Source organism: Hyla sarda, unplaced genomic scaffold (assembly GCF_029499605.1).
Source record: "Hyla sarda isolate aHylSar1 unplaced genomic scaffold, aHylSar1.hap1 scaffold_436, whole genome shotgun sequence".
Classification (NCBI taxonomy): domain Eukaryota; kingdom Metazoa; phylum Chordata; class Amphibia; order Anura; family Hylidae; genus Hyla; species Hyla sarda.
Genome location: NW_026610450.1, coordinates 207,745 through 233,130, shown reverse-complemented (window position 1 = coordinate 233,130; position 25,386 = coordinate 207,745). Strand labels below are relative to the sequence as shown.

Genomic DNA, 25,386 nt, shown 5'->3' with positions numbered 1-25,386 from the left:
ACCCCACCATTCTAGGGGGCAGCCATCTTGGGGGGGGGGGGCAGTGGCCTCAGTGTGGACCACGTCTGGTCTCACAGATCTAGCGCTCAGCACAGAGTCTCCTGACGTCACGGATCAGCTGATCGGTCCCCAGCTGACGTAAAGCGCTGATACAATGAGGCTCTGGTGAGAGATTGTAGAAAGTTGATATGGCAGATACAGGATATCTTCAGATAATACCGGATAATGTGAATAGGCTCCAGTAGATCCTGGCTTGAATACAATTAACAGTCCTATGCAGAGATATGAATAACAGTCCAGAGCACGGTTATAATGCAAAAATCAGTCCTTATAAAGCTTGATAAAAATAGTGATGAATGAAAACAGAAGATAAAAATAAAAAATAGGTCAAACGCGTTTCGGGGTATGGACTAGTGTGTTCTAACCCCTTCCTCAGTGGCTGACACATCACCTCACAGACTCCTCAGACTGTAACTCTGCATTAAAGGAGTAGTCTGGTGAAATATAACTTATCTCCTATCCAAAGGATCAGGGGGGGTCCCGGCAGTCGGCTGAAAAGGGGGCGTGTCGTACTCCGCACGGAGCGCCGGCTGACACGACCCTCCATGTACCCCATAGAGATACATGGAGGGGGTGTGCTGACCATGGCTTCCTGCGGGGTACAGACTTCAGCTTCCGGCAAACTGCTGGGGCCCCGTGCAGGAGATCGCGGTGGGTCCCGACACTCGGACCCCCGTGATCTATAACTTATCGCCTATCAGCCATCTTATCCAGTGTAAAATCAATGTCCGACCTGGGATTCCCAGTGATGGCTTCTCCTCCTCCTGGAGAAAAGACAAGGGGGCGCTCCCTCCTCCTCCTGGAGAAAAGACAAGGGGGCGCTCCCTCCTCCTCCTGGAGAAAAGACAAGGGGGCGCTCCCTCCTCCTCCTGGAGAAAAGACATGGGGCGCTCCCTCCTCCTCCTGGAGAAAAGACAAGGGGGCGGTCCCTCCTCCTCCTCCTGGAGAAAAGACAAGGGGGCGCTCCCTCCTCCTCCTGGAGAAAAGACAAGGGGGCGGTCCCTCCTCCTCCTCCTGGAGAAAAGACAAGGGGGCGCTCCCTCCTCCTGGAGAAAAGACAAGGGGGCGCTCCCTCCTCCTCCTGGAGAAAAGACATGGGGCGCTCCCTCCTCCTCCTGGAGAAAAGACAAGGGGGCGGTCCCTCCTCCTCCTCCTGGAGAAAAGACAAGGGGGCGCTCCCTCCTCCTCCTGGAGAAAAGACAAGGGGGCGGTCCCTCCTCCTCCTCCTGGAGAAAAGACAAGGGGGCGCTCCCTCCTCCTGGAGAAAAGACAAGGGGGCGCTCCCTCCTCCTCCTGGAGAAAAGACAAGGGGGCGCTCCCTCCTCCTCCTGGAGAAAAGACAAGGGGGCGCTCCCTCCTCCTCCTGGAGAAAAGACAAGGGGCGCTCCCTCCTCCTCCTGGAGAAAAGACAAGGAGGCGCTCCCTCCTCCTGGAGAAAAGACAAGGGGCGCTCCCTCCTCCTCCTCCTGGAGAAAAGACAAGGGGGCGATCCCTCCTCCTGGAGAAAAGACAAGGGGCGCTCCCTCCTCCTCCTGGAGAAAAGACAAGGAGGCGCTCCCTCCTCCTGGAGAAAAGACAAGGGGCGCTCCCTCCTCCTCCTCCTGGAGAAAAGACAAGGGGGCGGTCCCTCCTCCTCCTCCTGGAGAAAAGACAAGGGGGCGCTCCCTCCTCCTGGAGAAAAGACAAGGGGGCGCTCCCTCCTCCTCCTGGAGAAAAGACAAGGGGGCGCTCCCTCCTCCTCCTGGAGAAAAGACAAGGGGGCGCTCCCTCCTCCTCCTGGAGAAAAGACAAGGGGCGCTCCCTCCTCCTCCTGGAGAAAAGACAAGGAGGCGCTCCCTCCTCCTGGAGAAAAGATAAGGGGCGCTCCCTCCTCCTCCTCCTGGAGAAAAGACAAGGGGGCGATCCCTCCTCCTGGAGAAAAGACAAGGGGCGCTCCCTCCTCCTCCTGGAGAAAAGACAAGGAGGCGCTCCCTCCTCCTGGAGAAAAGACAAGGGGCGCTCCCTCCTCCTCCTCCTGGAGAAAAGACAAGGGGGCGCTCCCTCCTCCTGGAGAAAAGACAAGGGGCGCTCCCTCCTCCTCCTCCTGGAGAAAAGACAAGGAGGCGATCCCTCCTCCTGGAGAAAAGACAAGGGGCGCTCCCTCCTCCTCCTGGAAAAAAGACATGGGGCGCTCCCTCCTCCTCCTGGAGAAAAGACAAGGAGGCGATCCCTCCTCCTCCTGGAGAAAAGACAAGGGGGCGCTCCCTCCTCCTGGAGAAAAGACAAGGGGCGCTCCCTCCTCCTCCTGGAGAAAAGACAAGGAGGCGCTCCCTCCTCCTGGAGAAAAGACAAGGAGGCGCTCCCTCCTCCTCCTGGAGAAAAGACAAGGGGGCGCTCCCTCCTCCTCCTGGAGAAAAGACAAGGGGGCACTCCCTCCTCCTCCTGGAGAAAAGACAAGGGGGCACTCCCTCCTCCTCCTGGAGAAAAGACAAGGGGGCGCTCCCTCCTCCTCCTGGAGAAAAGACAAGGGGGCGCTCCCTCCTCCTCCTGGAGAAAAGACAAGGGGCGCTCCCTCCTCCTCCTGGAGAAAAGACAAGGAAGCGCTCCCTCCTCCTCCTCCTGGAGAAAAGACAAGGGGGCGCTCCCTCCTCCTGGAGAAAAGACAAGGGGCGCTCCCTCCTCCTCCTCCTGGAGAAAAGACAAGGAGGCGATCCCTCCTCCTGGAGAAAAGACAAGGGGCGCTCCCTCCTCCTCCTGGAAAAAAGACATGGGGCGCTCCCTCCTCCTCCTGGAGAAAAGACAAGGAGGCGATCCCTCCTCCTCCTGGAGAAAAGACAAGGAGGCGCTCCCTCCTCCTGGAGAAAAGACAAGGGGCGCTCCCTCCTCCTGGAGAAAAGACAAGGGGCGCTCCCTCCTCCTGTAGAAAAGACAAGGGGCGCTCCCTCCTCCTCCTGGAGAAAAGACAAGGAGGCGCTCCCTCCTCCTGGAGAAAAGACAAGGGGGCGCTCCCTCCTCCTGGAGAAAAGACAAGGAGGCGCTCCCTCCTCCTGGAGAAAAGACAAGGAGGCGCTCCCTCCTCCTCCTGGAGAAAAGACATGGAGGCGCTCCCTCCTCCTCCTGGAGAAAAGACAAGGGGGCACTCCCTCCTCCTCCTGGAGAAAAGACAAGGAGGCACTCCCTCCTCCTGGAGAAAAGACAAGGAGGCGCTCCCTCCTCCTGGAGAAAAGACATGGGGCGCTCCCTCCTCCTCCTGGAGAAAAGACAAGGGGGCGCTCCCTCCTCCTCCTGGAGAAAAGACAAGGGGGCGCTCCCTCCTCCTGGAGAAAAGACAAGGAGGCGCTCCCTCCTCCTCCTGGAGAAAAGACAAGGGGGCACTCCCTCCTCCTCCTGGAGAAAAGACAAGGAGGCGCTCCCTCCTCCTCCTCCTGGAGAAAAGACATGGGGCGCTCCCTCCTCCTCCTGGAGAAAAGACAAGGAGGCGCTCCCTCCTCCTCCTGGAGAAAAGACATGGAGGCGCTCCCTCCTCCTGGAGAAAAGACAAGGAGGCGCTCCCTCCTCCTCCTGGAGAAAAGACAAGGGGGCGCTCCCTCCTCCTCCTGGAGAAAAGACAAGGGGGCGCTCCCTCCTCCTCCTGGAGAAAAGACAAGGAGGCGCTCCCTCCTCCTCCTGGAGAAAAGACATGGAGGCGCTCCCTCCTCCTGGAGAAAAGACAAGGAGGCGCTCCCTTCTCCTGGAGAAAAGACAAGGAGGCGCTCCCTCCTCCTGGAGAAAAGACAAGGAGGCGCTCCCTCCTCCTGGAGAAAAGACAAGGAGGCGCTCCCTCCTCCTGGAGAAAAGACAAGGAGGCGCTCCCTCCTCCTGGAGAAAAGACAAGGGGGTGCTCCCTCCTCCTGGAGAAAAGACAAGGGGGCGCTCCCTCCTCCTCCTGGAGAAAAGACAAGGGGGCGCTCCCTCCTCCTGGAGAAATGACAAGGGGGTGCTCCCTCCTCCTGGAGAAAAGACAAGGGGGCGCTCCCTCCTCCTCCTCCTGGAGAAAAGACAAGGAGGCGCTCCCTCCTCCTGGAGAAAAGACAAGGAGGCGCTCCCTCCTCCTGGAGAAAAGACAAGGGGGCGCTCCCTCCTCCTCCTGGAGAAAAGACAAGGAGGCGCTCCCTCCTCCTGGAGAAAAGACAAGGGGGCGCTCCCTCCTCCTCCTGGAGAAAAGACAAGGAGGCACTCCCTCCTCCTGGAGAAAAGACAAGGGGGCACTCCCTCCTCCTCCTGGAGAAAAGACAAGGGGGTACTCCCTCCTCCTCCAGGAGAAAAGACAAGGGGGCGCTCCCTCCTCCTCCTAGAGAAAAGACAAGGGGGTGCTCCCTCCTCCTCCTAGAGAAAAGACAAGGGGGCGCTCCCTCCTCCTCCAGGAGAAAAGACAAGGGGGTGCTCCCTCCTCCAGGAGAAAAGACAAGGGGGCGCTCCCTCTTCCTCCTAGAGAAAAAGACAAGGGGGCGCTCCCTCCTCCTCCAGGAGAAAAGACAAGGGGGCGCTCCCTCCTCCTCCAGGAGAAAAGACAAGGGGGCGCTCCCTCTTCCTCCTGGAGAAAAGACAAGGGGATGCTCCCATCCTCCTCTTGGAGAAAAGACAAGGGGGCGCTCCCTCCTCCTCCTGGAGAAAAGACAAGGGGGCGCTCCCTCCTCCTCCTGGAGAAAAGACAAGGGGATGCTCCCATCCTCCTCTTGGAGAAAAGACAAGGGGGCACTCCCTCCTCCTCCTGGAGAAAAGACAAGGGGGCGCTCCCTCCTCCTCCTGGAGAAAAGACAAGGGGGCGCTCCCTCCTCCTCCTGGAGAAAAGACAAGGGGGCACTTCCTCCTCCTCCTGGAGAAAAGACAAGGGGGCGCTCCCTCCTCCTCCTGGAGAAAAGACAAGGTGGTGCCCCCTGTCCTCCTGGAGAAAAGACAAGGGGGCACTTCCTCCTCCTCCTGGAGAAAAGACAAGGGGGCGCTCCCTCCCTCCTCCTGGAGAAAAGACAAGAGGGCGCTCCCTCCTCCTCCTCCTGCAGAAAAGACAAGGGGTGCCCCCTCCTCCTGGACAAAAGACAAGGGGGCGCTCCCTCCCTCTTCCTGGAGAAAAGACAAGGGGGTGCCCCCTCCTCCTGGAGAAATGACAAGGGGTGCCCCCCTCCTCCTGGAGAAATGACAAGGGGGTGCCCCCCTCCTCCTGGAGAAATGACAAGGGGGTGCCCACCTCCTCCTGGAGAAATGACAAGGGGGTGCCCCCCTCCTCCTGGAGAAATGACAAGGGGGTGCCCCGCTCCTCCTGGAGAAAAGACAAGGGGGCACTCCCTCCTCCTCCTGGAGAAAAGACAAGGGGGCGGTCCCTCCTCTTCCTGGAGAAAAGACAAGGGGGCGGTCCCTCCTCCTCCTGGAGAAAAGACAAGGGGGCGCTCCCTCCTCCTGGAGAAAAGACAAGGGGGCGCTCCCTCCCTCCTCCCGGAGAAAAGACAAGAGGGCGCTCCCTCCTCCTCCTCCTGGAGAAAAGACAAGGGGCGCCCCCTCCTCCTGGACAAAAGACAAGGGGGCGCTCCCTCCCTCTTTCTGGAGAAAAGACAGGGGGGTGCCCCCCTCCTCCTGGAGAAATGACAAGGGGGTGCCCCCCTCCTCCTGGAGAAATTACAAGGGGGTGCCCCCCTCCTCCTGGAGAAATGACAAGGGGGTGCCCCCCTCCTCCTGGAGAAATGACAAGGGGGTGCTCCCTCCTCCAGGAGAAAAGACAAGGGGGTGCTCCCTCCTCCAGGAGAAAAGACAAGGGGGTGCTTCCTTTGTCTGGAGAAAAAAAAGATTTAGTCTCAAGAGCGACACGCCTCCTTTACCATAAGTACTGTTAATTTATGTAACAGTCTACCTCAGGAACTGGTGACAGCAGGAACAGGTGAGGACTTCCAAAAAGGATTAAATACATTCACTACAGGGTTAGATACATTCACTACAGGGTTAGATACATTCACTACAGGGGGCACTATAGAACAATATAACAGTAATGCTTATGAAGAAATATAGAATCACATCCCTTCCCCTTCATCCAACCATACCCCATCACTTCAATTCCTTGGTTCTGTGGACAATTTAAGGCATTTGTTGATCCAGATCTTTACTTATTATTCTATAATTTTATCAATATAGTTTGGACATGTGATTGTAACCGAGAGGAAGCTGCTTTCCATCCATCCTTCCATTATTTAGCTAATAGACACCCCTTCATGGTGCAGAGCAGCTCTTGGTACTGGGGGCCAGATAAATGTCCAATGTGAACAAAAGCCACTGGCAAGTCCACAAGAAGGAGATACATTGACCTTTCTGCCTGAGTTCTCGCCTCTTGTATCAAAGTGAACAGGTTAAGATAAAGAGTGTAACATTGTTTTCTCTTTTTATGTCACCAGGTGCCCAGCAGCTTCAGGAAGTCATGTTTGGCATAGTCATCTTCCTTGCATTTTGCCTTCATCTTGTGGAGAGCCAGTTCCCCAGAGTCTGCACAACTGAAGCTTCTTTTCGCACCAGGACTTGCTGTCCACTTTGGAAGGACAAAAGCCCATGTGGTTCCCTGTCAGGCCGTGGGAAGTGTATAAGCTGGGCCACTTCTACTGGAAAGATCCCTATGTACAATGACGATCGACTGGACTGGCCCAGACACTATTATGAAAATACCTGCGAGTGCTTTGAAAACTATAGCGGTTTTGATTGCGGTGACTGCAAATTCGGCTACCATGGTGAGAAATGTGACCGAAAGAAAGTTATTATAAGGAGAGAGATCCGAGAACTGTCGGTCCTGGAACAGAGAAGATTTTTCAGTTACTTGGCTTTAGCCAAGACCACAAAAAGTCAAGATTTTGTTGTCCTGAGCACAGGAGACCGCCACCATCGGGAGACTTACCGCTTCGTAGATGCTTCTCTCTATGACATTTTTGCATGGTTGCATTATTACTCTATGAAATCCATCATGATAAACAGCACATTTATCCCTGAAAAAAATTTTGCTCACCAGGGCCCTGTATTTCCTGGGTGGCATCGTCTAGGTCTATTGTTCTTGGAAAGAGAGATGCAACGCATGACTGGAGATGAAGATTTTGCTCTTCCTTATTATGACTGGAGGTCAGAGAAAAACTGCTCCATCTGTACGGATGACCTGATGGGAACCAATGATGCCCAGGGGGTCCTCAATCCCTACTCACATTTTTCATTCTGGAAGGTATCATTATGGTACATTTAATTAAATTGAACCAAAGCTACCATTTAACCAAAATTACCATATAGTAAATAATACATAGGGGAAATCAAGGTAGAGGTCACTATAGGTAATAATATATGGTAAAGGTCATGGAAGAAAGCTCTACAGGTAAAAATAGGTTCTAGTAAAGGTCATGGTTACGTTCTGTATGGGTAATAATACTGTACATGATGAAGATCATAGTAGAGGTCTCTATAGGTTTTAATATGTTGTGGAGGTCATGGTGAAGTCCTCTTATGGTAATTATATATAGTGGAGGTCTGTATGGGTGGTAACACATTGTGGAGGTCACGGTAGAGATCATTACAGATAATTTACGGTGGAAGTCTGTATGGGTGGTAACACATTGTAGAGGTCACGGTAGAGATCATTACAGGTAATAATATACAGTGGAAGTCTGTATGTGGTGTCGGGTGAGGGTACTGTACAAATTTATCTTTTCGTGACACCAGGGCACGGTTATCCTATATACCGACCGAGGTTGAGCCAGCCTCTTCGGTGCCAGGCACGGGGCAATAAATACTCTATAACTAAGGTTACAGATAACTGGCTTTACTGAGGCAGAATAGATGGTAAAATCCGTTACAGCTCAGATTGGAATAAAGGGAGGTGCAGGGTGAACCTTGGAAGCGTATTGCCTTGCTGGGACTATTCTATTGTGCTGTGTATGACTGACTTGCTGTATGCCAACCCATGCTGACTTTAGTGACTGACTTGGATGCTTACCGCTAGGCTTTGACTTTCACCTAGGCACAGGGGACTTGCTTTAGCAGATGCGCGGCTGCAGGATTAGACTTTAGACCTCCTCAGAACACCTTACACTCTCTCTTCAGACTTTCTCCAAACTGAACTCTGAACTCTTACCTCACTAAATATGGGGCAGATTTGGAGGATACCCGTTGGGCTGACAAGTCACATGGTTCACCTCATGCACACTCCCCTTACAGGGTTCCTAACAACAGGGTTTAACAGGCTTAACCTGTTGGGGATAGAGGGTGTACCTATACGCCCTTCTCCCACTCCCTTTCTATAACACGGGGCCACAGCATCATAGCGGGTCGAGCTCTGCCTCTAACAACGGCCAGGACCCTTGGCTAATAGCGTGCGGCACTGTACTGCGTAGAAACGGAAGACCCCAAAAGTTACAAAATGGCATTTTTTCTTCAACTTTGTCGCACAATGAATTTTTTTTCCGTTCGGACGAAAATTTTTGGGTAAAATGACTGACGTCATTAAAAAGTAGAATTGGTGGTGCAAAAAATAAGCCATCATAAGGATTTTTAGGTGCAAAATTGAAAGGGTTATGGTTTTTAAAAAGTGAGGAATAATAAACTAAAGTGCAAAGATAGGAGAACCCTCCATCCCGAAAGTGTTAAAGCAACAGGTACAAAGCAAATACCAATACATTAACCATAGTATAACATTAGTAGATATAGAGTCCTGAGTAGTGTCGGCCCAAGACGGACACTGAAGGCAACATCTGCCAAACAGGGTGGACAGGATGCTATAGTCTCTACTGGGCAGGGCTGGTGCAGGGATTTTTGCCACCCTAGGCAAAAGCTAATTTTGCCACCCCTTGATTCCGCCCATTGGCCCACCCTTTGACATGCCCCATCTTACTACTGGGATGACACACTGTAACAAACCTCCTCCTCATATAATATCCTTACTACTGGGGTGACACACTGTAACAAACCTCCTCCTCATATAATATCCTTACTACTGGGGTGACACACTGTAACAATCCTCCTCCTCATGTAATCTCCTTACTACTGGGGTGACACACTGTAACAAACCTCCTCCTCATATAATATCCTTACTACTGGGGTGACACACTGTAACAAACCTCCTCCTCAAGTAATCTCCTTACTACTGGGGTGACACACTGTAACAAATCTTCTCCTCATATAATCTCCTTACTACTGGGGTGACACACTGTAACAAATCTTCTCCTCATATAATCTCCTTACTACTGGGGTGACACACTGTAGCAAACCTCCTCCTCATATAATATCCTTACTACTGGGGTGACACACTGTAACAAACCTCCTCCTCAAGTAATCTCCTTACTACTGGGGTGACACACTGTAACAAATCTTCTCCTCATATAATCTCCTTACTACTGGGGTGACACACTGTAACAAACTTCCTCCTCAAGTAATCTCCTTACTACTGGGGGGACACACTGTAACAAACCTCCTCCTCCTCCTCGTGTAATCCCCTTACTACTGGGGTGACACACTGTAACAAACCTCCTCCTCATGTAATCTCCTTACTACTGTGGTGGCACACTAACAATCCTCCTCATGTAATCTCCTTACTACTGGGGTGACACACTGTAACAAACCTCCTCATCATGTAATCTCCTTATTACTGGGGTGACACACTGTAACAAACCTCCTCATCATGTATTCTCCTTACTACTGGGGTGACACACTGTAACAATCCTCCTCCTCATGTAATCTCCTTACTACTGGGGTGACACACTGAAACAAACCTCCTCATCATGTATTCTCCTTACTACTGGGGTGACACACTGTAACAATCCTCCTCCTCATGTAATCTCCTTACAACGGGGGTGACACACTGTAACATATCTTCTCCTCATATAATCTCCTTACTACTGGGGTGACACACTGTAACAAACCTCCTCCTCATGTAATCTCCTTACTACTGTGGTGACACACTGTAACAAACCTCCTCCTCATGTAATCTCCTTACTACTGTGGTGGCACACTGTAACAAACCTCCTCCTCATGTAATCTCCTTACTACTGGGGTGACACACTGTAACAAACCTCCTCCTCATGTAATCTCCTTATTACTGGGGTGACACACTGTAACAAACCTCCTCATCATGTATTCTCCTTACTACTGGGGTGACACACTGTAACAATCCTCCTCCTCATGTAATCTCCTTACTACTGGGGTGACACACTGAAACAAACCTCCTCATCATGTATTCTCCTTACTACTGGGGTGACACACTGTAACAATCCTCCTCCGCATGTAATCTCCTTACAACTGGGGTGACACACTGTAACAATCCCCCTCCTCATGTATTCTACTTACTACTGGGGTGACACACTGTAACAAACCTCCTCCTCATGTAATCTCCTTACTACTGGGGTGACACACTGTAACAATCCCCCTCCTCATGTAATCTCCTTACTACTGGGGTGACACACTGTAACAAACCTCCTCCTCATGTAATCTCCTTACTACTGGGGTGACACACTGTAACAAACCTCTTCCTCCTCATGTAATATCCTTACTACTGGGGTGACACACTGTAACAAACCTCTTCCTCCACATGTAATATCCTTACTACTGGGGTAACACACTGTAACAAACCTCCTCCTCCTCCTCATGTAATTTCCTTACTACTGGGGTGACACACTGTAACAAACCTCCTCCTCATGTAATCTCCTTAGTACTAGGATAACACACTGTAACAATCCTCCTCCTCATGTAATTTCCTTACTACTGGGGTGACACACTGTAACAAACTTCCTCCTCATGTACTCTCCTCACTACTGGGGTGACACACTGTAACAAACCTCCTCCCCATGTAATCTGCTTACTACTGGGGTGAAACACTGTAACAAACCTCCTCCACATGTACTCTCCTTACTACTGGGGTGACAAACTGTAACAACCCCCCTCCTCATGTATTCTCCTTACTACTGGGGTGACACAATGTAACAATCCCCCTCCTCATGTAATCTCCTTACTACTGGGGTGACACACTGTAACAAACCTCCTCCTCATGTAATCTCCTTACTACTGGGGTGACACACTGTAACAAACCTCCTCCTCATGTAATCTCCTTACTACTGGGGTGACACACTGTAACAAACCTCCTCCTCATGTAATCTCCTTACTACTGGGGTGACACACTGTAACAAACCTCCTCCTCATGTAATCTCCTTACTACTGGGGTGACACACTGTAACAAACCTCCTCCCCATGTAATCTCCTTACTACTGGGGTGACACACTGTAACAAACCTCCTCCTCATGTAATCTCCTTACTACTGGGGTGACACACTGTAACAAACCTCCTCCCCATGTAATCTCCTTACTACTGGGGCGACACACTGTAACAAACCTCCTCCTCATGTACTCTCCTCACTACTGGGGTGACACACTGTAATGAACCTCCTCCTCATGTACTCTCCTTACTACTGGGGTGACACACTGTTACAAACCTCCTCCCCATGTAATCTGCTTACTACTGGGGTGACACTCTGTAACAAACCTCCTCCACATGTAATCTCCTTACTACTGTGGTGACACACTGTAACAACAAACCTCCTCATGTAATCTCCTTACTACTGGGGTGACACACTGTAACAAACCTCCTCCTCATGTAATCTCCTTACTACTGGGGTGACACACTGTAACAAACCTCCTCCTCATGTAATCTCCTTACTACTGGGGTGACACACTGTAACAAACCTCTTCCTCCTCATGTAATATCCTTACTACTGGGGTGACACACTGTAACAAACTTCCTCCTCCTCATGTAATTTCCTTACTACTGGGGTGACACACTGTAACAATCCCCCTCCTCATGTAATCTCCTTAGTACTGGGATAACACACTGTAACAAACCTCCTCCTCATGTAATCTCCTTACTACTGGGGTGACACACTGTAACAAACTTCCTCCTCATGTAATCTCCTTACTACTGGGGTGACACACTGTAACAATCCTCCGCCTCATGTAATCTCCTTACTACTGGGGCGACACACTGTAACAAACCTCCTCCTCATGTACTCTCCTCATTACTGGGGTGAAACACTGTAATGAACCTCCTCCTCATGTACTCTCCTTACTACTGGGGTGACACACTGTTACAAACCTCCTCCCCATGTAATCTGCTTACTACTGGGGTGACACTCTGTAACAAACCTCCTCCACATGTACTCTCCTTACTACTGTGGTGACACACTGTAACAACAAACCTCCTCCTCATATACTCTCTTTACTACTGGGGTGACACACTGTAACAAACCTCCTCCTCATGTAATATCCTTACTACTGGGGTGACACACTGTAACAAACCTCCTCCTCATGTAATCTCCTTACTACTGGGGTGACACACTGTAAAAAACCTCCTCATCATGTAATCTCCTCACTACTGGGGTGACACACTGTAACAAACCTCCTCCTCATGTAATCTCCTTACTACTGGGGTGACACACTGTAACAAACCTCCTCCCCATGTAATCTGCTTACTACTGGGGTGACACACTGTAACAAACCTCCTCCTCATTTAATCTCGTTACTACTGGGGTGACACACTGTAACAAACCTCCTCCTTATGTATTCTCCTTACTACTGGGGTGACACACTGTAACAATCCCCCTCCTCATATACTCTCCTTACTACTGGGGTGACACACTGTAACAAACCTCCTCCTCATGTAATCTCCTTACTACTGGGGTGACACACTGTAACAAACCTCCTCATCATGTATTCTCCTTACTACTGGGGTGACACACTGTAACAATCCTCCTCCTCATGTAATCTCCTTACTACTGGGGTGACACACTGTAACAAACCACCTCCTTGTGTAATCTCCTTACTACTGGGGTGACACACTGTAACAATCCCCCTCCTCATGTATTCTACTTACTACTGGGGTGACACACTGTAACAATCCCCCTCCTCATGTAGTCTCCTTACTACTGGGGTGACACACTGTAACAAACCTCCTCCTCATGTAATCTCCTTACTACTGGGGTGACACACTGTAACAAACCCCCTCATCATGTAATCTCCTTACTACTGGGGTGACACACTGTAACAAACCTCCTCCCCATGTAATCTCCTTACTACTGGGGTGACACACTGTAACAAACCTCCTCCCCATGTAATCTCCTTACTACAGAGGTGACACATTGTAACAAACGTCCTCCTCATGTAATTTCCTCACTACTGGAGTGACACACTGTAACAAACCTCCTCCTCATGTAATCTCCTTACTACTGGGGTGACACACTATAACAAACCTCCTCCCCATGTAATCTCCTTACTACATGGGTGACACACTGTAACAAACATCCTCCTCATGCAGTCTCCTTACTACTGGGATGACACACTGTAACAAACCTCCTCATCATGTAATCTCCTTACTACTGGGATGACACACTGTAACAAACCCCCTCCTCATGTAATCTCCTTACTACTGGGGTGACACACTGTAACAAACCTCCTCCTCATGTAATCTTGTTACTACTGGGGTGACACACTGTAACAAACCTCCTCCGTGTGTAATCTCTTTACTACTGGGGTGACACACTGTAACAAACCTCCCCATGTATTCTATTTACTACTGGGGTGACACACTGTAACAATCCCCCTCCTCATGTACTCTCCTTACTACTGGGGTGACACACTGTAACAAACCTCCTCCTCATGTAATCTCCTTAATACTGGGGTGACACACTGTAACAAACCTCCTCCTCCTCATGTAATCTCCTTACTACTGGGGTGACACACTGTAACAAACCTCCTCCTCATGTAATCTCCTTACTACTGGGGTGACACACTGTAACAATCTTCCTCCTCATGTAATCTCCTTACTACTGGTGTGACACACTGTAACAAGCCTCCTCCCCATGTAATCTCCTTACTACTGGTGTGACACACTGTAACAATCCCCCTACTCATGTATTCTCCTTACTACTGGGGTGACACACTGTTACAATCCCCCTCATCATGTATTCTCCTTACTACTGGTGTGACACACTGTAACAAACCTCCCCCTCATGTAATCTCCTTACTACTGGAGTGACACACTGTAACAAACCTCCTCCTCATGTAATCTCCTTTCTACTGGGGTGACACACTGTAACAAACCTCCTCCTCATGTAATCTCCTTACTACTGGGGTGACACACTGTAACAAACCTCCTCCCCATGTAATCTCCTTACTACTGGGGTGACACACTGTAACAATCTATCTCCTCATGTATTCTCCTTACTACTGGGGTGACACACTGTAACAATCCCCCTCCTCATGTAATCTCCTTACTACTGGGGTGACACACTGTAACAATCCCCCTCCTCATGTAATCTCCTTACTACTGGGGTGACACACTGTAACAATCCCCCTCCTCATGTAATCTGGGTGACACACTACTGGGGTGACACACATGGGGGGGGGGTGCTATTGTGGTGCTACTGGCTGAGCTGGTCTAGTGAATGGTTCAGATACAGAGCGGCGCCCCTATCAAGAGGGCGCTCTAGGCGGCTGACTATTTTGCCTTTAGGCAGAGCTGGCCCTGGTACTGTGTCTCAGCATGTATGGGTGGTAACATATTGTGGAGGTCATTACAGGCCATATATGGTGGACGTCTATATAGGTAATAATATATAATGGAGAGTTGTATGAATAATACAAAGTAGATGTCAGGGTGAAGTTCAGTATGGAGAGTTAGGTGAAGTTTAGTATGGAGAGTTGGGTGAAGATCAGTATGGAGAGTTGGGTGACGATCAGTATGGAGAGTTGGGTGAAGTTCAGTATGGAGAGTTGGGTGAAGTTCAGTATGGAGAGTTGGGTGAAGTTCAGTATGGAGAGTTGGGTGAAGTTCAGTATGGAGAGTTGGGTGTTCAGTATGGAGAGTTGGGTGAAGTTCAGTATGGAGAGTTGGGTGAAGTTCAGTATGGAGAGTTGGGTGAAGTTCAGTCTGGAGAGTTGGGTGAAGTTCAGTATGGATGCCGGACACCATGCATGTTGTTGAAGGAGCCATCACTTTAAGCCAGTCCACCAGTGTGCGCCGTCCTCAGAACATCCTATGGGAGAGTTAGAAAAATGTTTAGAAAAAGATGTCTGGTGCAGGTAAACGATCAGGCTACAGGGGGCACCAATAGGGGGAAATGTAGAAATACCAATTAAAAAAAGGGGTAACTTAACACACTGGCTGCTGTCCACCAGAAACCAGATAAAAATGGTGAATAGAAAAGTAACAACCGCAATCCCAGTCATAACCTCAGCCCTGGTATTGGTTGGGTTCAGGTTCTGACTTGTTATTGGTTGGGTTTGTGTTCTGACTTGGAAATGGCTGGGTTCAGGTTATGATTTGGCATTGGTTGGATAAGGGTTATGCCTTGGTATTGGTTAGGTTCGCAATGCGAATATTTATCGCGAATATCGCATATTCACGAATTTGTGAATATTGTGACTATAGCGCTAAATATTCCCAGTTCCGAATATTGGCATTTTTTTTCCACAGTACACATCACAGCGATCATCCCTCCCTGCTTCCAGCTTGTGGTGTAAACAAGGCTCCAGTACTAATTACTGTGTCAAACTGGCGGGCGCCTGAAAATTCGCAAATCCCTTTAGCTCTTTTATCACGTGATATTGCGCATGCGTATGCAAATTTTATGGTGAATGCGCATGTGTATGCAAATTTTATGGCGCATAGTAAAAAAAAAGGCTAATATTGGGAATATACGAATTTTGCGAATATATGACGAATATTCGTCCATATATTCGCAAAATATCGCAAATTGGAATATGGCCTATGCCCTCAACACTAGTTATGACTTGGTATTAGAGGGGTTGTTGTTGAGTTAGTGTAATGAGTTGGTATTGATTGGATTATGGTTCTGATTTGGTAATTCTTGGGTTAGGTTTATGACTTTGTATTGGTTGGATTAGGATTATGACTTTGTATTGGTTGGATTAGGATTATGACTTTGTATTGGTTGGATTAGGATTATGACTTGGTATTAATCGGGTCATGGTTTGATTGGTCATTCTTTAGATTAAGGTTGTGATTTGGTATTAGTTGGGTTGGGTAATGACTTAGTATTGGTTGACTTCAGGGTATAACAGGGTACTGTCCCGCCAGGCAGGAATAAGTGCAGCCCTGAGCTCACACCAGTGGCGTATCCAGGGGGGGAGGGGCAACGGGGCAATTTCCTCCCCCCCCCGCCCCCTAGCATGGTGGAGCCGAAGCTGTAAGCTCCCGCTCCACCATTCACTAATATTGGCTTTCACACACGCTGTGAGTAGCGGGGACGCGATCCACTGCAGGTGTAATGAGAAATTGGGTGTCTTGACAAGTTCCGTGTTCCGATCAGCTGATGAAAGTGCAGAGTCAGCAGAGCTTCCAGCACAGACACTGTGATTGCACTGTGATTGGTTGATGGGAGGGAGTGTCTGCTCACTGCACAGATCACACTGTTGCCTCTAGACAAGCACGGACACAGATTTTTGCAAACCCTAATCCCGGGACACAGAACTTGTCAAGACACACCGGCGCGATGATGTCACATCATCGCGCCGGCGCCCGGAGATCCCGTCCCCTCGGCCCGCATACTGTAAGTACTGAAGAGTATGCTCAGGGCCCAGAGGATTAGGGGGATAGAATATGTGTCACTGTTAGGGGCACTATTAGTGTTGAGCGGCATAGGCCATATTCGAATTCGCGAATATATGGACGAATATTCGCCATATATTCGCTAAATTCGCATATTCGTAATTTTCGTGTTTTATTTTTCGCATATGCGAAATTTGTTTGTATGCGAAAATTTACATTTACAAAAATTAGCATAAGCGAAAATTCGCATATGCGAAAATTAGCATATGTAAATTTTCGTATATGCGAAAATTCGCACGCCAGTCTCACACAGTAGTATTAGAGCCTTCATTACACCACACAAGCTGGAAGCAGAGAGGGATGATCACTGTAATGTGTACTGTGATTAAAAAAAAAAAGAATATTCGTAATTACGAATATATAGTACTATATTCGCGGATATTCGCGAGCAACACTAGGCACTATATAGGGTGACCACATTTCCTAACTGCCATTCAGGGACACTTACTCTCACAAGTGCATTTCGTCAAACTTCGACAATTTCCCATGATAAAAACCTCTAAATAAATCATACAGTTACAAAATAACACCAATATATAAGGAGAAATATTATCACCATACATATTACCATCATATTGTTACTGACCAAATCCTGTATACTGAGACCAATATTACCAATAATACCAGTATACAAATAATAATAATACTGATTGTATAAAAACTACAGAAAATAAACCAATATCCCCAATACAAAGCCCTTAGAGTAGTGACCCTGGTTCTATACAGGCGCTGCAGACCGTATAAGTGATTACAGTGCAGTTACATCTACTGACTCACAGAAAGAGTCTTCTTGGAGTCGTTCTCTTATCTTTTCTTCTCTGTCTTGCTTAGATCGTCATTAATTCTTCTTCCAATCATGAGTTGTCACCGCAGAATCTGCCAGGCAACAAACATATTAGGCTCCACACTTTTTAAGCACATTCCCCACCTGTTCCCTACCTGTGCCCTAGGTAATGCCCCCAGTAGGTAGGTAGACAATCTCCCCAATAAGGTAGAAGCCCCCAGTAGGTTTTTAAGTGCCCCAGTACATAGGGAATGCCCCTCGTATTGCTCCCAGGGAGGTAATGCCCCCAGTAGGTAAGTTGTAGGTAATGCTACCAGAAAGTAATGCCCCCAGGTAGGTTATGCCCCAGTAGGTACCAGGTGATACCCCCAGGTAGGTTGTAGTTAATGCCCCCAAAAGGTAGTAGGTAATGTCCCCCAGTAGGTAGTAGGTAAGCCCCAAGACAGGTAATGTTCCAGTAGCTAGTGCCCCCCCCCAGGTACTTAATGCACCTTGTAGGTAGTGCCCTCAGTAGGTAATGCCCATAATAAGTGGTGCCCTCAGTAGGTAGTACCCCCAGTAGGTACTTTACCCAGGTAAGTAATGCGCCCAGTAGATAGTGCCCCCAGTAGATAGTGCCCCCAGAAAGTAGTGCCTACCTCTGGCAGCCCCTGTGCTGGCTTTAAAATACCTGCAGCCCATCCTATAGTCTAAGTGAATAGAGGTTTGGGGCTAGACTTGGGGTTAGGGGCTGGCAGCGGGCCCCCTTTCTGCCATTTAAAAGGAAAATTGTCAGCAAAGCACCCGCACTAACCAGTGGTACTGTCTGGCAGTGTTGGTGACGCTGATTAAAATGATACTAACCTTGCCCGGATCCGTCGCCTCGTTGCGCTGTTATATTCAGTTTTGTGATTATGGTAATGACGACCAATCGGCACAGGCGGGGTGAGAAGCTTGCCTTCGGGCACTGTGACATCGACCGCGCTAATGAATATTCATTTCTGTAACGCCGAGCGCTCCGGGTCCCGCTGCTTCCCCGGAGCGCTCGCGGCATTACTCTGTTTGCAGCGCTCCGGTCGGTGCTGCTGACTGAGAGCGCTGCTAGCCTGTCACCGGAGGGGATGCGATCTGCGGGACGGGACGTGCCCGCTCACGGATCGCATCCCATGTCTCTTCTCACCTGCTCCGTCCTTCCTCTGTCCCAGCCCGGCGCGCGCGGCCCCGCTCCTCGGGTTCGCTAATTACTATCGTCAATTTATTCCCCACTTCTCCACCATCGTTGCACCTATTGTAGCATTGACCAAAAAAGACGCGAACCCGAGGTCCTGGCCATCTATGGCGGAGGAGGCCTTTAATCTGCTCAAGGCTGCCTTCGCTACTGTACCTGTTCTGTCCAGGCCTGACCCCTCAAAGCCTTTTATCCTTGAAGTAGATGCTTTTTCTGTTGGTGCCGATGCCGTTTTAACTCAGAAAAAAAATTTAGCTTTTAGCTATTGAATTGGCACTCGAGGAGTGGAGACATCTTTTAGAGGGGTCCCTGCATCCCATCATCATTTACACGGACCATAAAAATTTATCGTATCTCCAGACTGCCCAGCGATTAAATCCTCGCCAAGCTAGATGGTCATTGTTTTTTGCCCGCTTCAATTTTGAAATTCATTTTTGTCCAGCCGACAAGAACGTTAGAGCTGACGCACTATCACGTTCCACTGGTGTTTCCGAATCTGAAGCCCCTCCACAGCACATCATACCTCCTGAGTGTCTCATCTCCTCCGCTCCTACCACTCTTGTGCAAGTTCCTCCAGGGAAGACTTTTGTACCTCCACGCCTTCGTCTCAAGATTCTTAAATGGGGTCATTCTTCTCTTTTGGCCGGACATGCTGGTGTCAAGAAGTCGGAGCAGTTGATTTCCAGACACTATTGGTGGCCCACCTTGCAGAAGGATGTGACTGATTTTGTTCGGGCTTGCACTACCTGTGCCCGTGACAAGACTCCACGCCAGAAGCCGGCAGGTCTCCTCCTTCCTTTACCTATACCTGAACAGCCATGGTCCCATATTGGTATGAACTTCATCACCGATCTGCCACCATCCCGCAATAATACAGTCATCTGGGTGGTCGTTGATGGTTTTTTTAAAATGGCTAATTTTGTTCCTCTGCAGGTTCTTCCTTCTGCGCCTCAATTGGCGAAACTATTTTTTCTTCATATTTTTCGCTTCCACGGGCTTCCCACGCACATCGTCTCAGACAGAGGCATCCAGTTTGTTTCTAAATTTTGGAGGGCACTCTGCAGTCAATTAAAAATCAAACTAAATTTTTCTTCTGCTTACCACCCTCAATCCAACGGTCATGTGGAAAGAGTAAATCAGATACTTGGTGACTACCTGCGACATTTTGTCTCCTCTCGCCAAGACGATTGGGTGGACCTCTTGCCCTGGGCTGAATTTTCGTACAATTTTAAAAACTCTGAGTCTTCTTCCAAATCCCCATTTTTTGTGGTGTACGGCCGTCACCCGCTTCCCCCCCCCTCCCCATTCCCACTTCCTCTGGGGTTCCTGCCGTTGATGAATTGACGCAAGATTTTTCTTCCATTTGGCGTGAGACTCAAAAGTCGCTTCTACTGGCCTCATCTCGAATGAAGGCGCATGCTGATAAAAAGAGAAGGGTTCCTCCGGTATTTTCCCCTGGTGACAAGGTATGGCTTTCTGCTAAGTATATTCGATTCCGTGTACCCAGTTACAAGTTGGGCCCCCGATTTTTAGGGCCTTTCAAAGTCAAAAACCAAATCAACCCTGTCTCTTACCAACTTCATCTGGCCTCCTCTCTCCGTATTCCTAAGTCCTTCCATGTCTCTCTACTCAAACCTGTTGTTCTTAACCGCTATTCTCCCAAAGTCATTCTTCCTGCTCCTGTCTCTGGATCCTCTGATATCTTCTCTGTGAAAGAGATCCTCGCCTCCAGGGTTGTCCGAGGTAAAAGATTTTTTCTCGTTGATTGGGAGAATTGTGGCCCCGAAGAGAGGTCTTGGGAACCCGAGGTCAATATCCTTGACAAGGAACCCATTCGTAGATTTCTGGGTTCCAAAAAGAAGGGGAGACCCAAGGGGGGGGATACTGTAACGCCGAGCGCTCCGGTTCCCGCTGCTTCCCCGGAGCGCTCACAGCGTTACTCTGCTTGCAGCGCTCCGGTCGGTGCTGCTGACCGAGAGCGCTGCTAGCCTGTCACCGGAGGGGATGCGATCAGCGGGACGGGACGTGCCCGCTCACGGATCGCATCCCATGTCTCTTCTCACCTGCTCCGTCCTTCCTCTGTCCCAGCCCGGCGCGCGCGGCCCCGGCTCTCTGAAATTTAAAGGGCCAGTGCACCACTAATTGGTGCCTGGCCCAATCTAGTCCAATCACTGTTTTCCCTATAAAACATCACTTCCCCTTTCTGTCCCTGCCGGATCTTGTTGCCTAGTGCCTAGTGAAAGCGTTCCAGTGTGTCCTTGCCTGTGTTTCCAGAATCTCTGCTGTTGCCCCTGACTACGAACCTTGCCGCCTGCCCTGACCTTTCTGCTACGTCTGATCTTGCTTTGCCTTGTCCTTTTGTACCGCGCCATCTCAGCCGCCAGAGAGGTTGAGTCGCTACTGGGAGGAATGACCTGGGGGTTACCTGCCGCAGCAAGTCCATCCCGCTTTGGGGCAGGCTCTGGTGAATACCAGTAACCCCTTAGACTCCGTTCCCCTGGTACGGCCCACGTCATCACCTCTCTGGTACAGAGGATCCACTTCCAGTGTCCTCACCCTCCGCCAACCCGGATCCTGACAATTTCCTTTCCTCTCCGCTTCCCAAACACGTCTTCTGCTCATGTGCCGCTTCCTGGGCTGTACTGAAACCGCGCAGAGGCCACTTCCGGGTGTGTTTGGGAAGTGGAGAGGGAGAAGTGGAGGGAGGGAATGAATATTCATTAGCCCGGCCGATGTCACAGTGCCCGAAGGCAAGCTTCTCACCCCGCCTGTGCCGCTTGGTCCTCATTACCATAATCACAAAACTGAATATAACAGCACAACGAGGCGATGGATCCGGGCAAGGTTAGCATCATTTTAATCAGAGTCACCAACACTGCCAGACAGTACCACTGGTTAGTGCGGGTGCTTTGCTGACAGTTTTCCTTTAAGTATGCAATGAGTAAATGAAAAACAAAAACAAAAAAAGTCTGTCCCCCTCTCAGGAAAGTCCCTGAATATAAGATAGCTATAAGATAAATAAATAGATAGATAGATAGATAGATAGATATGATATAAGATAAATAGATAGATATGAGATAGATAGATATGAGATAGATAGATATGATATAAGATAAATAGAAACAGACAGATATGAGATAGATAGATATGAGATAGATAGATATGAGATAGACAGATATGAGATAGATAGATATGATATATCTCATATCTATCTATCTATCTCATATCTATCTATTTATCTTATATCATATCTATCTATCTCATATCTATCTATTTATCTTATATCATATCTATCTATCTCATATCTATCTATCTCATATCTATCTATTTATCTTATATCATATCTATCTATCTCATATCTGTCTAAGATAAATAGATAGATATGAGATAGATAGATATGATATAAGATAAATAGAAAGACAGACAGATATAAGATAGATAGATATGATATAAGCTAAATAGATAGATATGAGATAGATAAATAGATAGATATGAAATAGATAGGTAGATAGATAGATCAGTGTTTCCCAACCAGTGTGCCTCCAGCTGTTGCAAAACTACAACTTTCAGCATGCCCACACAGCCAAAGGCATGCTGGAAGTTGTAGTTATGAAACAGCTGGAACCCCCTCCCCTGTTAGAAAACACTAAGAGATAGATTGACCAGGGTGCCTCCAACTGTTGCAAAACTACAACTCCCAGCATGCCCACACAGTCAGAGACATGCTGGGAGTTGTATTTTTGCAACAGCTGGAGGCACCCTGGTGAGATGAAAGAGAGTGAGATGAAAAGTAGAGAGATATATAAAGGCTTTTTACTGTACATGGCAGCAGCTGTGGGCAAGGGAAGGCTTCCTTGTGGGCAGGGGAAGGCTTCCTTGTGGGCAGGGGAAGGCATCCTTGTGGGCAGGGGAAGGCTTCCTTGTGGGCAGGGGAAGGCATCCTTGTGGGCAGGGGAAGGCTTCCTTGTGGGCAGGGGAAGGCATCCTTGTGGGCAGGGGAAGGCTTCCTTGTGGGCAGGGGAAGGCTTCCTTGTGGGCAGGGGAAGGCTTCCTTGTGGGCAGGGGAAGGCATCCTTGTGGGCAGGGGAAGGCTTCCTTGTGGGCAGGGGAAGGCTTCCTTGTGGGCAGGGGAAGGCATCCTTGTGGGCAGGGGAAGGCTTCCTTGTGGGCAGGGGAAGGCTTCCTTGGGGGCAGGGGAAGGCTTCCTTGTGGGCAGGGGAAGGCATCCTTGTGGGCAGGGGAAGGCTTCCTTGGGGCAGGGGAAGGCTTAGAGTCTGTTGTGGAGCAGGAAATACAGCATGATCCTGCTCCTCCAATCAGACTGCACACAGAGGGTCATGTGGGGGAGGGGGGAGGAGCGTTGCTCTCAGCTGTTTTTCTCTTCCCAGAGTCAGTGCGGCCCCTGCGCTGATTGAAAAGGCCTGAATGGGGAAACTGTCAGTAAAAACTCCGGCAGCAGCCTCCACTTCACAGGCTCTCAGACCTATCAGTCACTGTACCCCCTTATGACGGCCCTGGGCACAGATCTTATAGCTGCGGCTGCTTAGTATTAAGAGCAGGCAGGGGGACAGTCCGGGCCTGATTCTGGGACACTGCATTGTCCCGGAATGAGGGTGACCGGGACCCGGGACAGACTCTCCAAATGCGGGACTGTCCCGGGCAATCCGGGACACGTGGTCACCCTAGCACTATATCGTACAGGAGGAGAGGGAGGGGGATTTAAAAACTTGGGGGGCAGAGAAAAGGTTAATGAGGGGCTGCAGGGCAAAGCACAGGGGGCATTATATGTGAGGGGCACTGCACAGGGGGTATATGTGTGAGGAACTGCACAGGGGGCATTATATGTGTGGGGAACAGCACAGGGGGCATTATATGTGAGGGGCACAGCACAAGGGGCATTATATGTGAGGGGCACAGCACAGGGGGCATTATATGTGAGGGGCACAGCACAGGGGGCATTATATGTGAGGGGCACAGCACAGGGGGCATTATATGTGAGGGGCACAGCACAGGGGGCATTATATGTGTGAGGAACTGCACAGGGGGCATTATATGTGTGAGGAACTGCACAGGGGGCATTATATGTGAGGGGCACTGCACAGGGGGCATTATATGTGTGGGGAACAGCACAGGGGGCATTATATGTGTAGGGAACAGCACAGGGGGCATTATATGTGAGGGGAACAGCACAGGGGGCATTATATGTGAGGGGAACAGCACAGGGGGCATTATATGTGAGGGGAACAGCACAGGGGGCATTATATGTGAGGGGCAAAGCACATGGGGCGTTATATGTGAGGGGAACAGCGCAGGGGCATTATATGTGATGGGCCCAGCACAGGGGGCATTATATGTGAGGGGAACAGCACAGGGGGCATTATATGTGAGGGGCCCAGCACAGGGGGCATTATATGTGAGGGGCCCAGCACAGGGGGCATTATATGTGAGGGGCACAGCACAGGGGGCATTATATATGAGGGGCAAAGCACAGGGGGCATTATATGTGAGGGGCACAGCACAGGGGGCATTATATGTGAGGGGCACAGCACAGGGGGCATTATATGTGTGGGGAACTGCACAGGGGGCATTATATGTGTGGGGAACAGCACAGGGGGCATTATATGTGTGGGGAACTGCACAGGGGGCATTATATGTGTGGGGAACAGCACAGGGGGCATTATATGTGTGGGGAACAGCACAGGGGGCATTATATGTGTGGGGCACAGCACAGGGGGCATTATATGTGTGGAGCACAGCACAGGGGGCATTATATGTGTGGGGCACAGCACAGGGGGCATTATATGTGTGGAGCACAGCACAGGGGGCATTATATGTGAGGGGCAAAGCACAGGGGGCATTATATCTGAGGGGCACAGCACAGGAGGCATTATATGTGTGGGGAACAGCACAGGGGGCATTATATGTGAGGAGCACAGCCCAAGGGGCATTATATGTGAGGGGCACAGCACAGGGGGTATTATATGTGAGGGATGCATGTTGGGGCATTTTATATGAAGGGCGCATGATGGGGGCATTATATATGAGGGGCGCATGATGGGGCATTATATATGAGGGGCGCATGATGGGGCATTATATGTGAGGGGCAAAGACATTATATGTGAAGGGCACAGCGCATGATGGGGCAATATATGTTAGGGGCACAGGACAGAGGGCATAATTATATATGTAGGGGCACAAGATGGGGCATTATTACTATATGTGAAGGCACAGAGTGTTTTGCACTTCAGAAGTATAGTGTATATTATGAGGAATTTTGGGGTGGTACGTTTTTTATGGGCCACAATACATTACAGTATTTTATTCAGAGGGTGCACTGCACAGCAAGTTATATTCAGAGAGTGCAGTGTGTGGTAGTATTGTATTCAGAGGGCGCAGTGTGTGGTAGTATTATATTCAGAGGGCGCAGTGTGTGGTAGTATTGTATTCAAAGGGCGCAGTGTGTGGTAGTATTATATTCAGAGGGTGCAGTGTGTGGCGGTATTATATTCAGAGGGTGCAGTGTGTGGTAGTATTATATTCAGAGGGTGCAGTGTGTGGTAGTATTATATTCAGAGGGTGCAGTGTGTGGCGGTATTATATTCAGAGAGCGCAGTCAGTGGTAGTATTGTATTCAGAGGGTGCAGTGTGTGGTAGTATTATATTCAGAGGGTGCAGTGTGTGGCGGTATTATATTCAG

General features: G+C 49.6%; 1 protein-coding gene across 3 annotated transcripts in view; it reads left to right on the top strand.

The window, feature by feature from the left end:
* The window catches only part of LOC130334536 (tyrosinase-like), an 87,375-nt gene that overhangs the window by 153 nt on the left and 61,836 nt on the right, over positions 1-25,386 (top strand). For 2 of the 3 annotated variants that reach the window (XM_056553889.1, XM_056553890.1), the window contains exon 2: positions 6,456-7,261. In XM_056553889.1, the coding sequence (XP_056409864.1) occupies positions 6,479-7,261 (783 nt within the window). In that variant the 5' untranslated portion in view covers positions 6,456-6,478. Of the gene's footprint in view, positions 1-47; positions 166-6,455; positions 7,262-25,386 lie in introns of those variants that run through there. The other variant, XM_056553888.1, reaches the window with a different exon arrangement.